Genomic DNA, 17544 nt, shown 5'->3' with positions numbered 1-17544 from the left:
GGGATGTCCTTGTCCCATTGCGCACCAGCGATTCCTGTGGCAGGCCAGGCGCAGCACACGCTGACACAGTTGCCAGGTGTACGGCGTCTCCAACGACACATTGGTACAGCTGGTTTCCGGGTTAAGCGGGCAGTTAAGTGTCCAGAAACAGTGCGGCTTGGTTGGGTTTCGGAGGACGCACGGCTCTTGACCGTCACCTCTCACGAATTCGTACGGGGGTTGCAGCGATGAGACAAGACTAACTACCAATTGGATACGACGAAATTGTGTAAAAAAAACAAAAACGGCTAGCTATGGGATTCTGCTTTTATTGCCAGAGATGTCCATCTCACCTCGTACACATCGAGTATGGTTACATGCACGAAACGTGATTGTGGATAGTTAGATTAAGAATAATTTGATTAAAAAGTTTACATGCTTTGCAAGAAGAAAGATTCTCCTAATGGCACACTGATGAATGCAGAAAATAACCAAATAAAAATAAAATGTTCTACCCCAATGTCTGATTCGGAGTTTGGACAAAGAAGTAGTTTTCACATACAATCTAAGACGCATACATTCAGTTGTTCCGAACTAACTTCACTCGTGCTGAAGAGGGAGGCTCACTCGGCTGGTGCTAGCATACCTGCAGATCAAATATACAGCTGGAATGCAGTTTAAGGTGGTTATATGTCCTAATAATACGAAAGAGTGCTCAGAAAACCAGGTGTTTTAATCTGCATATTCTAATTTAGATTAAGACAAGCAGAGTAAAGTGTTAACATGACTATTGCATAATCTACCTACTACCATAAATGTAATATCAAATTATTACTGTGCATTAGGGTTGGGCAGTATCCAGATTTTCATACCATGTCTGTAAAATACCTGGGAATATTGTATTACCGGAAGTGTACACAAAGGGCGCTACACTTTTTTTACCAAATGTAGGCAACAAGGATCTTGATCCAGGAGGGGATTCAATGTCTAGTCTGGGTACCAGTCTTTTTTAGTTAACATCCCACTTCATGTGGGTTCACAGCTCCAATCCAGATGTGTTGGTCATTATTGAGACATGGTTAAGAAAAGTGTGTTTTGAATACTGATATTAACCTTTCTGGCTCAGATTATTACCAATCCCACAAGGTATGACTCCAAACACCCAGAAAAGGCTACTCTCCTTGATGTTATCCTTACAAATAATCCTGATATGCATCAGTCGTGTTTTCTGTAATGAGTTGCGTGACCACTGTTTTACAGCCTGTGTTCGCAATGGCTGCTCAGTGAAACGACCTGTCCGGATTTGTTAAAAGCTTGCAAAATAATTTAATAACCAGGCCTTCTTCCTTCATGACCTGGCCTCTAAATTGGTATAGAATCAGCTTATCCCTTTTTTTAATATCTTCAGTGATATTGTTAACAAGCCCCCATAAAGAAAATTAGAATTAAAAACAGGTTCAACCCCTGGTTCGACCATGATCTTGCAGAGTAACTCCACCTCAAGAATTGCATTTGGCGAAAGGCTCGGCACACGCATACTCAGGCTGACTGGCTCTCATTCAGGCAAATGAGAAATAAGTGCACTCAGGCTATCCGGAAGGCCAAAGTGAGTTACTTTAAGGACCTGGAGAATAAACTATTCTCCTCACAGCTGCCCATGTCCCTTAATGTTGATGTGATTGTTACTGACAAGAAGCACATGGCTGAGCTCTTTAATCACCACTTCTTTAAGTCAGGATTCCCATTTGACTCAGCCATGCCTCCTTGCCCGTCCAACATTTCCTCATCTTCCATCCCTTAATGACTCGCCCTGATGCGCCTGCCTCTTTTCCCCCCCCTGCAGGCGGTCACTGAGTCCGAGGTGCTAAAGGAACTCCTTAAACAATGTCAAAAAGGAACACATAGCTGTAAACTAGGCAAGTTGTATTTTGAGGTTTAAAATCAAAGCAAAAAGGAGGTTTTGTGGGTGGAATTGCAGTATTTATTTAGTTTGGGAATTTACATGAGCCAGTTATTTTTGACAGACTGGATAAAAAAAATAAACTTTCTTAGCAAACCAGATATTAACGTTTCCTACGGAGAGAGAAAAAAAGTGAGCGTTCCATTACATGGATAATCGTTGTGATTGGAGGAAAGCGGTGAGGATTATCGAATCAGGATCAACTCCGAGCTCATTAATGATAGAATGGCCTTTCTGCCATCTCCAAATATGAACAGTCTCGTTGGCAATGAGAAGGAGTAGAATGTTAGCTAATCAGACTGGTCCTCAGGCAAGAATTGTCTCTGCTGTAACCAAGAACCGTGATCTTGACATCTAGCCCCTTAGCTAGCAAAACAAATGCAAAGCTGGAGCCCGAGTGGCATATAATACGACACCTTAGATGTCTTAGTTATACATACTTCATAATTAAAACAAATGTAGTGTAACGCCACTGCTTTTTCAACGTTATATTGAAAATTATACCGTTGGCATTTCAAAATACACTACATGACCAAAAGTATGTGGACACCTGCTGGTCAAACATGCCATTTCAAAATCATAGGCATTAATATGGAGTTGGTCCCCGCTTTGCTGCTATAACAGCCTGGGAAGGTCTTCTGGGAAGGTCTTCCACTATATGTTGAAACATTGCAGCGGGGACTTGCTTCCATTCAGCCACAAGAGCATTAGTGAGGTCAGGCACTGATGTTGGGCGATTAGGCCTGGTTCGCAGCCCAAAGCTGTTTGATGGGGGTTGAGGTCAGAGCTCTGTGCAGGCAAGGCAAGTCAAGTCTTTCCACACCAATCTCAGAAAAAAAATACACTTTTGCATGGACCTCGCTTTGTGCACAGGAGCATTGTCATGCTGAAACAGGAAAGGGCTTTCCCCAAACTGTAGCCACAAAGTTGGAAGCACAGACTCGTCTAGACTGTCAATGTGCTGTAGCATTAAGATGTCCCTTCACTGGAACTAAGGGGCCTAGCCCGAATCACAAAAACAGCCCCAGACCATTATTCCTCCACCAAACTTTACAGTTGCCACTATGCATTCGGGCAGGTAGCGTTCGCCTGGCATCCGCCAAAACCAGATTCGTCCGGACTACCAGATGGTGAAGTGTGATTCATCACTCAGGAGCAGTGGAAACACAGTCCAATGGCAAGGAGCTTTATACCACTCCAGCCGATGCTTGACATTGCGCATGGTGATCTTAGGCTTGTGTGCGGCTGCTTGGCCATGGAAACCCATTTCATGAAGCTCCCGAGGAAAAGTTATTGTGCTGCCGTTGCTTCCAGAGGCAGTTTGGACAGGTAATTTTATGCACTTCAGCACTCGGCGGTCCCGTTCTGTGAGCTTGTGTGGTCTACCACTTTGCGGAAGAAATTTGACAGACTTGTTGGAAAGGTGGCATACTATGACGGTGCCATATTGATATTCCCTGAGCTCTTCAGTATTGGCCATTCTACTGCCAATGTTTGGAGATTGAGGCGGTGTGCCCGATTTTATACACCTGTCAGCAACGAGTGTGGCTGAAATGGCCAAATCCACTAATTTGAAGGGGTGTCCAGATACTTTTGTATGCATAGTTTTCCCTGGTATATTGCACAAGCATACACTGCATGTAATTGTACTCATTGATTGATTTATCGTGATGCTGGAGTACGTCTGTGTGTGTTTTGGTGGTGGTGTGTGTATTGGGGGTGAGCCAGACGGCGCCCATTTGCACATTGCTGTCCCCAGAGAGGTACGGGACACCTGTGCCCCTGCTACCAGCCCCGACTAAGGGTGCCCCGACTAAATTCTACTATATCTGGGTCAGAATGTAGCTCACCTGTTGGCGGTGAAAGCTCAGAGTTGGTACTAGAAGTCTATGTATGCATATGGTCTCACCTCTATCATGGAGTTGATGGCCTTGATATGGTGCTGGAAGTCATGGTGGAAGAGTTCCTCCTGAAGCCACTTGGCCACACAGGGAGCCATCTGAACTTTAAGCTGCTCCACATACTCATCGCGAGGAGAACCAAAGTTCCACTTTAGCGTCTACAACACAGGGGATAGATTTAACTCAGTTTATTCAAATTGCAAACGTAACTACACTTCTGAATATTCACCACCAAGCACTTTTGCCCATAGATGCACACACACTAGGACTGACCACATTTAATTGACAGACATTGGAAATATTTTAGGCACACAACACCCATCTGAGTTGCGCCTGTCTCAGCCAATTGAATAATCCATTGCAGAGAACGCAGGGATGGCACACCAAGACATGTGCTATTGAAATTGTATATGGTTATATTATTTAAGAACAAAAGGTGCAAATCTAATAAGTATATTATTTTATAAATGTGTTATCAGAATTGTATGGTTTACTATACTGAACAAAAATAAACGCAAACATTAAGATTCTATAGTTAGTTCATAAGGAAATCCGTCAATTAAAATTAATTAGGCTCTAATCTATGGATTTCACAACTGGGAATATAGATATGCATCTGGTCAGACACTTAAAAAAATTATAAAAAAAAAAAAAGGGCATCACAACGTAGCTCAGGATCTCGTCACGGTATCTCCGCATTCAGATTGCCATAGATGTTAGTTGACCACAGTTTATACCTGCTGTCATGACGTTGGCCTCTTTTGGTACAGGGAGGACAGTTGACTCCCCCCAAGCCACCCTGTGTGTAAAGGGTTGTAAAAACTCTAAAATTCCAGGAGAGTCTCTGGCCACATGGCCCATAGAGACACAGGAAATTCTTCCAACTCATAGAATTGGAGAGCCAAGCGACATTTTGTGTGTGCTGGAGAAGGTATGGAAGATTGAAGAATCCAGCTACGAACTGATCTGCTTGGTACAATTTTGTGATACTCAGAAGAGACAATATAGCCATATTACCATAAAACTGTTTATATAATAGACTCAGCTTAAGACTTGCATCATATGGGTGTATGGAATGTATTAATAAGGATAAAGCTTTTGTAAGACATTGAGATGCTATTGTACTGAGTTAGATATGGTTACAGAAATACAATTCTAACTCAGTCATAGGCACGCCCCCAGGGACCCATACAGGACCAGGCGTCATTTGACAAGCCTGTTCTATGGGCACTATAAAGCACCCCCTGATTTACATTTCTTCAGACCAGGCCTACACTCTATGGCCAGAGGTTTGACCATCCAAGTACTCTACTGAAAGTGAACCATACCACGTGGTTAACTTTTAGACTATTGATACCGACAGAATAAGAACAAGTCTTTGATATTTATTAGTCTGCAGCTAAGTAAATTATATCATCGAACGCGAAGACCAACGAAACAACCATTGTATGACGACATGAGAGAGAGCGAGACTCTCCAACAGAACCGAACTCTCCAACAAAGAACGACGACACACTGAGCGTAAATATATATTGATTGCAATTGTTCCCGAATGAGTGAGCCTTCAATTGTCAATATTAATGAACTCTAACTTCTCAGCGGACCGTTTATGACCCATTGTTCAACAGGCTGACCTGCCTGTTTAGCCCACAAGGGCACATTCCTCTACCAATCCTTTGTGACGATAATTACTGTTTGTATGTTTTCTGTTAATGACTTAGTGTAGTAAATAAATGATTTTAAGACAATTGATGATTTTATTAAAGACTGGGTTCGTGCAGATACAACAATTTACGACGTTTGGAATGAGACTGGACTCGAGGTAAAATACACCATTTAGACCAGAAGATAATCAGCCTATACTATAATAGAATATAATATTATAGTACAGGAAAGTTATATTAGGAAAATTATAGCTTTGTAATCTGAATATTCTCCTTGGTGCCCCGATCTCCTAGTTAATTACAATTAAACGATTAATCAGTTTAATCGCGTGATAATAATTACAGGGAGCTAATTGATAAACATATCTTCCGTTTAATGGTACCCCAAAGACACGACACTGCCCATAACAAAACCCTACCGCGGAGCACTCAGTTCACAAAGATGACATCAGCAAACCGCTCGCCCACACAAAGCCATACACGTGGCCTGTGGTTGTGAGGCCGGTTGGACTTACTACCAAATTTTCTAACGACGGAGGCGGCGGCGTAATGTAGAGAAATTAACATCCACTGGACATTCCTCAGTCAGCATGCCAATTGCACATTCACTTATTAAAATAACTGTGACATTGTGTTGTGTGACAACTGCACATTTAAGTGGCTTTTTATTGCCCCAAGCACAAGGTGCACCTGTGTAATGATCGTGCTGTTTAATCAGCTTCTTGAAATGCCACACCTGTTAGGTCGATGGATTATCTTGGCAAAGGAATGCTCACCAACAGGGATTTAAACAAATTTGTGCACAATTTGAGAAATAAGCTCATGAAACCAAGACTTTACATGTTATGTTTATATTTTTGTACAGTATTAACATTAATGCCCAGCATTCACTTTCATTTAAAGGCACTCAGCGATATGACGTAGATGCAGAAAGTAAACAGCATAGTGGGCATGATGATCAACTTCTGCTGTTTTGGTGACCTGGCTAACCAAGCTGTGAATGACAGAGCAAATTCTTGCATCTCACTCATCTCAACATCTGTGGTGCTGCTCGTGGCAACTTCCTTTTGCTGAACCAACCAGATTTTTTTTGTAGACTACACACACATTGTAGCCTAAGACTTACCTACCGGTAAATACGGTAGTTGTTTATAAGGCCTACTTAAGACAAAATGTCTAAAGGTCTGCAGTACGGCAGCATTTCATTGATGTAAAGGATGACACCAAATAAAATGGAACAAACTGTAAACAGCGGTTTGCATACAATAGTTTGATAACGAATATGACAAACCAATTGAACATTAAGTTAACCAGAAAAATAACAAAGGCTCTTGATCTTTGGCTCCCTCGAGTCATTTGTGTCTTAATTATTTCACAAAACAAGCTCAGTACATATAGTTTATTAAAAACAGGGTGTGTGTCTGGAAAATGTAAAAAAAAAAATTGACCATATCGATTGGTTGAAAGAACAGACGACTCTCGGTCAACCAAGATCTTTTTTTGGGGTCGGGGACAGCTCTATTACATACACACCTTCAAGCTCTTCTCGTCTTTGACACGTAGATCCTTGCCGTTGGGCACCATGGTGAAGATTGGACCAGACTTGTCCTCTTCTTTACCCTTCTTCCCAGCAGCAGCCTGGAGGTGGGGGATATAGGTTCAAAGGAGCATCAAAACAGAGCGATGGGGGACTGGAAACTGACCCTTAAAGGAATTGGGGGGGGGGGGGGGGTGAGAACAGTTGACTAATAGGCAAGAATGCACCAAATAAGCACAGTTGTGAGTCCACCTCTAACAATGTGTGCCTGGAAAAAGAGATGATCGTGGTGGAGATATGTGTGCACGATTCCGTTAATGGCAGTGTGTGTGCCATAAAAATAAATCCATGTCCCTGTTGAAAAGAAACATGCATGTCATCAACAGTAGCAGATAGTACGAGTACCCTTACAAGTGCATTTCCTTTCAGGCAGAGGCCTGAGGTACCTGCTGTTTACAGTTATTCCCCCTGGCTGAGTCTTTAGCTTGACTGGCACTAGGCTCCTTGTCCAGACCGATGTTAATGCTCCTGCGGAGCCAACGGGTGGAGTCCTCCACTAGCCACACAAAACACCAGGGTCGTGTTCATTTGGCATGAAATGGAACATAACTAATAAAATGGAGAGTACCTGGACTTGCAGTACAACAAAGGCTAGATTTGCTACAGCGTGCTCTAATAAACATTGTAAAGAAACCCTCCATTCTGGATGACCACAGCCTTAAGTGACTGATTCTTCAAAAATAAATTGTTGATTAATACTGCTATGATCAATATAAAACAAGCACACTGCCTAGGTGGCCATCATCCAAGGGAGAATTAAAGTGCAACTTTGGCATGTTCTAGCACCATGATCTAACTACCTGAGATTTTCTTTATTTATTTCACCTTTATTTAACCAGGTAGGCAAGTTGAGAACAAGTTCTCATTTACAATTGCGACCTGGCCAAGATAAAGCAAAGCAGTTCGACAACATACAAAAACAGAGTTACACATGGAGTAAAACAACATACAATCAATGATGCAGTAGAAAAAAAAATAAGACTATATACACAATGTGAGCAAATGATGTGAGATAAGGGAGGTAAAGGCAAAAAAAGGCCATGGTGGCAAAGTAAATAAAGTATAGCAAGTAAAACACTGGAATGGTAGAATTATAATTTGAAGAAAGTTCAAAGTTAAAATATAAATAATATGGTGCAAAGGAGCAAAATAAATAAAATAAATAAATACAGTAGGGGAAGAGGTAGTAGTTTGGGCTAAATTATAGATGGGCTATGTACAGGTGCAGTGATCTGGGAGCTGCTCTGATAGCTGGTGCTTAAAGCTAGTGAGGGAGATAAGTGTTTCCAGTTTCAGAGATTTTTGTAGTTCGTTCCAGTCATTGGCAGCAGAGAACTGGAAGGAGAGACGACCAAAGGAGGAGTTGGCTTTAGGGGTGACCAGAGAGATATACCTGCTGGGGCGCGTGCTACAGGTGGGTGCTGCTATGGTGACCAGTGAGCGGAGATAAGGCAGGGCTTTACCTAGCAGGGTCTTGTAGATGACCTGGAGCCAATGTGTTTGGCGACGATTATGAAGCGAAGGCCAGCCAACGAGAGCGTACAGGTCGCAGTGGTGGGTAGTATATGGGGCTTTGGTGACAAAACGGATGGCACTGTGATAGACTGCATCCAGCTTGTTGAGTAGGGTATTGGAGGCTATTTTGTAAATGACATCGCCGAAGTCGAGGATTGGTAGGATGGTCAGTTTTACGAGGGTATGTTTGGCAGCATGAGTGAAGGATGCTTTGTTGCGAAATAGGAAGCCAATTCTAGATTTAACTTTGGATTGGAGATGATTGATGTGAGTCTGGAAGGAGAGTTTACAGTCTAACCAGAAACCTAGGTATTTGTAGTTGTCCACAAATTCTAAGTCAGAACCGTCCAGAGAAGTGATGCTGGACAGGCGGGCAGGTGCAGGCAGCGATCGGTTGAAGAGCATGCATTTAGTTTTACTTGTATTTAGGAGCAGTTGGAGACCACGGAAGGAGAGTTGTATGGCATTGACGCTCGTCTGGAGGGTTGTTAACACAGTGTCCAAAGAAGGGCCAGAAGAATACAGAATGGTGTCGTCTGAGATGATGTACAGTACATGTAACACAAATATGGCTATTGGTGACGCTCCTAAAATGGTGAACACGAGAACAGCTTTGACTCACTCACCTTTCCTTTGGCCGGTAGTGCCTCTGGCTTGGCTTTCTTTGGGTCGGCAATTGCATATTCTTCAAAGGGAGCCTGGGTTTTGCTCAAAGCTAAAGGGGATGCGAGGGAGAGAAACACGGCTTTAAAGAAGAGGCTTTTCACACAAATAAACTTGCAATTTTGTTAGAGATGCCTATGGGTCAGTACAAGTTGAGTTGTTTTGCTTTTAGTGTTAGCTATATTTGATGTCCGGATTGAAGGAAAGAAAGCTAATCAATTTCTACTTATTGCTCAGGGATGGCCAACATCAAGGCTCGAGGGCCACATTAGTACTTCAAAATGAAACACTAAGGCAGCATAAAGAACACTAAACAGTCACGTAATTCACCACGACCTCATTCCGTCCGACTTTGGCCCCTACCTGGATTATATAATTCCTTTAGTGCTGTATGTGAACCCACCTGCAAGGGCTTTGGCTGGGTGGACGCTGGATACAGGCTTGGTGGGGGCAGCTTTAGCAGGACCAGCTGATTTAGCAGGCATCACATCCCTGGCCTTGTCCAGCATGGCCACCACCTGGTCCTTAGAGGCAGGCTAGACAAGAAATGTATTAATCATCAATTAACTTCAAGACAGTGTTAATTGCAAGCACATTGGGAGTGGATTTAAAGATACAGGTAACTGGCAAAATAAAGAAGACACCAACATTGTCTTGATAGGTTGTTGTACCACCACAAGCCACCAGAATAGCTTCAATGCGCCTTGGCTTAGATTCTACAAGTGTCAATCTCCATGAGAAATTCCATAATTTGGTGTTTTGTTGATGGAAAACGCCGTTTTAAAAATCGAGCGATATGGCGTAAAAGTTGATTAAAATTTAAATGATTTATGTGATTCAGAATATACAGTATCATTCAAGAGTTTATTTTTTACTATTTTCTACATTATAGAATAGTGAAGACATCAAAACTATGAACACATATGGAACCATGTAGTAACCAATTTTTTTTTACCTTAAAATATATTTTCGATTTGAGATTCTTCAAAGTAGCCACCTTTTGCGTTGATGAAAGCTTGGCATTCTCTCAACCAGCTTCACCTGGAATGCTTTTCCAACAGTCTTGAAGTTCCCACATATGCTGAGCACTTGTTGGCTGTTTTTCCTTCACTCAACTCATTCCAAACCATCTCAATTGGGTTGAGGTCAGGTGATCATAGAGGCCAGGTCATCTGATGCAGCACTTCATCACTCCTTGGTAAAATAGCCCTTACACAGCCTGGAGGTGTGTTGGGTTATTGTCCTGTTGAAAAACAAATGATCGTCCCACTAAGCTCAAACAAGATGGGCCGGTGTATCGCTGCAGAATGGTGTGGTAGCCATGATGGTTAAGTGTGCCTTGAATTCTAAATAAATCACAATGTCACCAGCAAAACACCGCCACACCATCACACCTCCATTCTTCACAGTGGGAACCATACGTGCGAAGATCATCCGTTCACTAAACTGAGTCTCAAAGACACGGCAGTTGGAACCAAATATCTCACATTTGGACTCCGACCAAAGGACAGCTTTCCACCGGTCTAATGTCCATTGCTCGTGTTTCTTGGCCCAAGCAAGTCTTCTCTTCTTATTGGTGTCCTTTAGTAGAAATTTGTTTGCAGCAATTTGACCATGAAGGCCTGATTCACGCAGTCCCCTCTGAACAGCTGATGTTGAGAGGTGTCTTACTTGAGCCCTGTGAAACACTTATTTGGGCTGCAATTTGAGGCTGGTAACTAATGAACTTATCCACTGCAGCACAGGTAACACTGGGTTTTCCTTTCCTGTGGCGGTCCTCATGAGAGCCAGTTTCATCATCGCGCTTGGTTTTTGGAATTGCACTTGAAGAAACTTAACTCTACCTTCATTTATTTATTATTATTTTTATTTTTTTTAAGTACTTGATATTTTCCAGATTAACTGACCTTCATTTCTCTTTGCTTATTTGAGCTGCTCTTGCCATAATATGGACTTGGTCTTGTACCAAATCGGGTCATCTTCTGTATACCACCCCTACCTAAGTGATTAGCTCCAACGCATTAAGGAAGGAAATGCCACAAATTAACTTTAAGGCACACCTGTTAATTGAAATGCATTCCAGGTGACTACGTCATGAATCTGATTGATAGAAGGTCAAGAGTGTGCAAAGCAGTCGTCAAGGGTGGCTACTTTGAAGAATCTCAAAAACAAATATATTTATTTGGTTACTACATGATTCCATGTGTCATTTCATAGTTGATGTCTTCACTATTATTCTACAATGTAGAAAATATAACATGAGAACAAGCAGACAAATGCTCATAAAAAAAATGTTCCTTGATTCTTGCGATACAGGCATTTGGAATATCGCGTAAAAACACGTGAAATGCTTACTTACAAGCCCTTAACCAAAAATGCAGTTAAACATTTAAAAATATGAATAAGAAATAAAAAGTTACAAGTAATTAAAGAGCAGCAGAAAATTTTAAATCACGAGACTATATGCAGTGTACCGGTACAGAGTCCATGTGCGAGGGCACCGGTTAGTCAAGGTAATTGAGGTAATATGTACATGTAGGTAGAGTTAAAGTGACTATGCATAGATAACAGAGTAGCAGCAGTGTAAAAGAGGGGGGAGGCAATGTAAATAGTCTGGGTAGACATTGGATTAGATGTTCAGGAGTCTTTTGGCGTGGGAGTAAAAGCTGTTGAGAAGCCACTTGGACCTAGACGTGGCGCTCCGGTACCGCTTGCCATGCAGTAGCAGAGAGACCAGTCTATGACTAGGGTGGCTGCAGTCTTTGGCAATTTTTAGGGCCTTCCTCTGACACCACCTGGTATAGAGGTCCTGGATGGCAGGAAGCTTGGCCCCAGTGATGTACTGGGCCATACGCACTACCCTCTAATGCCTTGCGGTCGGAGGACGAGCAGTGGCCATACAAGGCAGTGATGCAACCAGTCAGGATGCTTTCGATGGTTTAGCTGTAGAACCTTTTGAGGATCCATGCCAAAAAAAATAAAAAAATTCAGTCTCCTGAGGGGGAATAGGTTGTTGTGCCCTCTTCACGACTGTCTTGGTGTACTTGGACCACGTTAGTTTGTTGGTGATGTGGAGACCAAGGAACTTGAAGCTCTCAACCTGATCTACTACTGCCCTGTCGATGAGAATGGGGGCGTGCTCGGTCCTCTTTTTCCTGTAGTCCACGATCATCTCCTTTGTCTTGATCACACTGAGGGAGACGTTGTCCTGGCACCCCACGGCCAGGTCAGACCTCCTCCCTATAGGCTGTTTCGTCATTGATCAGGCCTACCACTGTTGTGTCATCGGCAAACTTGGTGTTGGAGTCATGCCTGGCCATGCAGTCATGAGTGAACAGGGAGTACAGAAGGGGACTGAGCACACACCCAAGGGGCCCGTGTTGAGGATCAGCGTGGCAGAAATGTGTTGTTGCCTACCCTTACCACCTGGGGGCGGCCCATCAGGAAGCCCAGGATCCAGTTGCAGAGGGAGGTGTTTAGTCCCAGGGTCCTTAGCTTAGTGATGAGCTTTGAGGGCACTATGGTGTTGAACGCTGAGCTGTAGTCAATGAATAACACTCACATACAGTGGGGAGAACAAGTATTTGATAACCTGCAAAATCGGCAGTGTTTCCTACTTACAATGCATGTAGAGGTCTGTCATTTTTATCATAGGTACACTTCAACTGTGAGAGACGGAATCTAGAAAAATCACATTGTATGATTTTAAGTAATTCATTTGCATTTTATTGCATGACATAAGTATTTGATCACCTACCACCCAGTAAGAATTCCGGCTCTCACAGACCTGTTAGTTTTTCTTTAAGAAGCCCTCCTGTTCTCCACACATCACCTGTATTAACTGCACCTGTTTGAACTCGTTACCTGTATAAAAGACACCTGTCCACACACTCAATCAAACAGACTCCAACCTCTCCACAATGGCCAAGACCAGAGAGCTGTGTAAGGACATCAGGGATAAAATTGTAGACCTGCACAAGGCTGGGATGGGCTACAGGACAATAGGCAAGCAGCTTGGTGAGAAGGCAACAACTGTTGGCGCAATTATTAGAAAATGGAAGAAGTTCAAGATGACGGTCAATCACCCTCGGTCTGGGGCTCCATGCAACATCTCACCTCGTGGGGCATCAATGATCATGAGGAAGGTGAGGGATCAGCCCAAAACTACACGGCAGGACCTGGTCAATGACCTGAAGAGAGCTGGGACCACAGTCTCAAAGAAAACCATTAGTAACACACTACGCCGTCATGGATTAAAATCCTGCAGCGCACGCAAGGTCCCCCTGCTCAAGCCAGCGCATGTCCAGGCCCGTCTGAAGTCTGCCAATGACCATCTGGATGATCCAGAGGAGGAATGGGAGAAGGTCATGTGGTCTGATGAGACAAAAATAGAGCTTTTTGGTCTAAACTCCACTTGCTGTGTTTGGAGGAAGAAGAAGGATGAGTACAACCCCAAGAACACCATCCCAACCGTGAAGCATGGAGGTGGAAACATCCTTTGGGGATGCTTGTCTGCAAAGGGGACAGGACGACTGCACCGTATTGAGGGGAGGATGGGTGGGGCCATGTATCGCGAGACCATGGCCAACAACCTCCTTCCCTCAGTAAGAGCATTGAAGATGGGTCGTGGCTGGGTCTTCCAGCATGACGACGACCCGAAACACACAGCCAGGTCAATTAAGGATTGGCTCCGTAAGAAGCATCTCAAGGTCCTGGAGTGGCCTAGCCAGTCTCCAGACCTGAACCCAATAGAAAATCTTTGGAGGGAGCTGAAAGTCCGTATTGCCCAGCGACAGCCCCGAAACCTGAAGGATCTGGAGAAGGTCTGTATGGAGGAGTGGGCCAAAATCCCTGCTGCAGTGGGTGCAACCCTGGTCAAGAACTACAGGAAACGTATGATCTCTATACCAAATATTAAGTTCTGCTTTTCTGATGTATCAAATACTTATGTCATGCAATAAAATGTATGAATTTTAAGTAAATCATTTGCAATGTGATTTTCTGGATTCAACTCTCACAGTTGAAGTGTACCTCTGATAAAAATTACAGACCTCTACATGCTTTGTAAGTAGGAAAACCTGCAAAATCGTCAGTGTATCAAATAAGTGTTCTCCCCACTGTAGGTGTTCCTTTTGTCCAGCTGGGAAAGGGCAGTGTGGAGTAAAATAGAGATTGCGTCATCTGTAGATCTGTTAAGGCGGTATGCAAATTGGAGTGGGTCTAGTGTTTCTGGGATAATAGTGTTGATGTGAGCCATGAACAGCCTTTCAAAGCACTTCATGGCTAGACGTGAGTGCTACGGGTCACAAAGCATCCTTCACTCATGCTGCCAAACATACCCTCGTAAAACTGACCATCCTACCAATCCTCAACTTCGGCGATTTCATTTATAAAATAGCCAACACTACTCAACAAATTGGATGCAGTCTATCACAGTGCCATCCATTTTGTCAACAAAGCCCCATATACTACCCACCACTGTGACCTGTACGCTCTCATTGGCTGGCGTTCGCTTTATACTCGTCACCAACCCACTGGCTCCAGGTCATCTACAAGTCTTTGCTAGGTAAAGCCCTGCCTTATCTCAGCTCACTGGTCACCATAGCAGCAACCACCCGTAGCATGCGCTCCAGCAGGTATATCTCACTGGTCACCCCCAAAGCCAATTCCTCCTTTGGCTGCCTTTCCTTCCAGTTCTCCGCTACCAATGACTGGAACGAACTGCAAAACAAATCACTGAAGCTGGAGACATATCTCCCTCACTAGCTTTAAGCACCAGCTGTCAGAGCAGCTCACAGATCACTGCACATAGCCCATCCAACTACCTCACCCCCATACTGTATTTATTTATCTTGCTCCTTGTCACCCCAGTTTCTCTACTTGCACATTCATCTTCTGCACATCTAACACTCGTGTTTAATTGGTATATTGTAATTACTTCGCCACCATGGCCTACTTTTTGCCTTACCTCATTTGCACACACAGACTTTCTACTGTATGTTTATTCCATGTGTAACTGTTGTTGTACGTGTCAAACTGCTTTTCTTTTTCTTGGCCAGATCGCAATTGTTAATGAGAACTTGTTCTCAACTAAAAAAACATACAATATTTAGGCAGGTTACCTTCGTGTTCTTGGGCACATGCACTATGGTGGTCTGCTTGAAACATGTTGGCATTACAGACTCGGATAGGGAGAGGTTGAAAATGTCAGTGAAGACACTTGCCAGTTGGTCAGCCCATGTGCACAGTACACTTCCTGGTAACCCGTCTGGCCCTGCGGCCTTGTGAATGGTGACCTGTTCAAATGTCTTACGTCGGCTGTGGAGAGCGTGATCAGTCTTCCGGAACAGCTGGTGCCCTCATGCACGTTTTAGTGTTATTTGCCTCTAAGCGAGCATAGAAGTACTTTAGCTCATCTGGTAGGCTTGTGTCACTGGGCAGCTCTCAGCTGTGCTTCCCTTTGTAGTCTAATGGTTTGCAAGCCCTGCCACATCCGACAAGTGTCGGAGCCGGTGTAGTATGATTCTTAACATCTTACATCTAGATGTTCCGCTAGCGGAACGCCTCGCCAATATCCAATGATAGGAGTTTGTAATTCGCGCCACGCCCTAAAACTTCCATTTTTCAAACATATGACTATTTTACACCATTTTAAAGACAAGACTCTCCTTTATCTAACCACCTTGTCCGATTTCTAAAAGGCTTTACAATGAAAGCAACATTTTAGATTGTCAGGAGAGTACCCAGCACGAAATAATCACACCCATTTTTCAAGCTAGCATATATATGTCACAAAAACCAAAACCACAGCTAAATGCAGCACTAACATTTGATGACACTCCTAGGACATTATGTTATACAATACATGCATGTTTTGTTCAATCAAGTTCATATTTATATCAAAAAACAGCTTTTTACATTAGCATGTGACGTTCAGAACTAGCATACCCACCGAACACTTCCGGTGAATTTACTAAATTACTCACGATAAACGTTCACAAAAAACATAATTATTTTAAGAATTATAGATACAGAACTCCTCTATGCACTCGCGGTGTCAGATTTTAAAATAGCTTTTCGGTGAAAGCACATTTTGCAATATTCTGAGTAGATAGCCCGGCCATCACAGGCTAGCTATTTTGACACCCACCAAGTTCGGCACTCACCAAACTCAGATTTACTATAAGAAAAATTGGATTACCTTTTCTGTTCTTCGTCAGAATGCACTCCCAGGACTTCTACTTCACACCCAATGTTGTCTTGGTTCCAAATAATCCATAGTTATATCCAAATAGCGGCGTTTTGTTCTTGCGTTCAAGACACTATCCGAAGGGTGATGCGCCAGCGTATATCGTGACCAAAAAAATTCTAAATATTCCATTACCGTACTTCGAAGCATGTCAAACGCGGTTTAAAATCAATTTTTATGCAATTTTTCTCGTAAAATAGCGATAATATTCTGACCGGGAGACCTTGTTTTCGTTCAAACACTGAAAATAGAAAATGGAGTCTTCACATGCACGCGCGCACCTGTGTCATTGTTCTCAGAACGACCACTTTCCAAAACCCCTACTGTTTTTCGCCCAGGGACTGCAGAGTCATCATTCCCCGTTCTGGCGCCTTCTGAGAGCCTATGGGAGCCTTAGAAAATGTCACGTTACAGCAGAGATCCTCTGTTTTCGATAAAGAGGCTATAGAAGGCCAAGAAATGGTCAGAGAGGGCACTTCCTGTATGCAATCTTCTCAGGTTTTGGCCTGCCATATGAGTTCTGTTATACTCACAGACACCATTCAAACACTTTCGGGTGTTTTCTATCCAAATCAAACAATTGTATGCATATTCTAGTTTCTGGGCAGGAGTAATAACCAAATTAAATCGGGTACGTTTTTTATCCGGCCGTGAAAATGCTGCTCCCTATCCTAAACAGGTTAAGAATGGAAACCACTGTTCTTGGGGACATTCAATGCTGCAAACATTTTTTGCTACCCTCCCCCAGATCTGTGCCTTGATAATATCAAGTCTCGAAGCTCTACAGACAATTCCTTCAACCTAATGGCTTGGTTTTTGCTCTGACATGCACTGTCAACTGTGGGACCCTATATAAAAAGGCGTGCCTTTCCAAATCCTGTCCAATCAATTGAATTTACCACAGATGGACTCAAAACAAGTTGTAAAAACATCAAGGATGATCAATGGAAACAGGATGCACCTGATCTCAATTTTCGATAAGGTATTTATTTTATTTGCAATATTGTCTAAAATCC

At 43.1% G+C, this 17544-nt stretch overlaps 1 protein-coding gene across 4 annotated transcripts in view; it reads right to left on the bottom strand.

The window, feature by feature from the left end:
• The window catches only part of LOC106587056 (cytoskeleton-associated protein 5), an 83241-nt gene that overhangs the window by 27813 nt on the left and 37884 nt on the right, over nucleotides 1-17544 (bottom strand). For all 4 annotated transcript variants that reach the window (XM_045709034.2, XM_082969340.1, XM_082969339.1 and 1 more), the window contains exons 25-28: nucleotides 9683-9815; nucleotides 9243-9331; nucleotides 7038-7142; nucleotides 3849-3998 (exon numbers count right to left, since the gene is read on the bottom strand). In XM_045709034.2, the coding sequence (XP_045564990.2) occupies nucleotides 3849-3998; nucleotides 7038-7142; nucleotides 9243-9331; nucleotides 9683-9815 (477 nt within the window). The remainder of the gene's footprint in view (nucleotides 1-3848; nucleotides 3999-7037; nucleotides 7143-9242; nucleotides 9332-9682; nucleotides 9816-17544) is intronic.

This window comes from Salmo salar, chromosome 26 (assembly GCF_965601325.2).
Source record: "Salmo salar chromosome 26, fSalSal1, whole genome shotgun sequence".
NCBI classification, from domain to species: Eukaryota; Metazoa; Chordata; class Actinopteri; order Salmoniformes; family Salmonidae; genus Salmo; species Salmo salar.
This window is presented reverse-complemented; position numbering and strand designations above follow the sequence as displayed.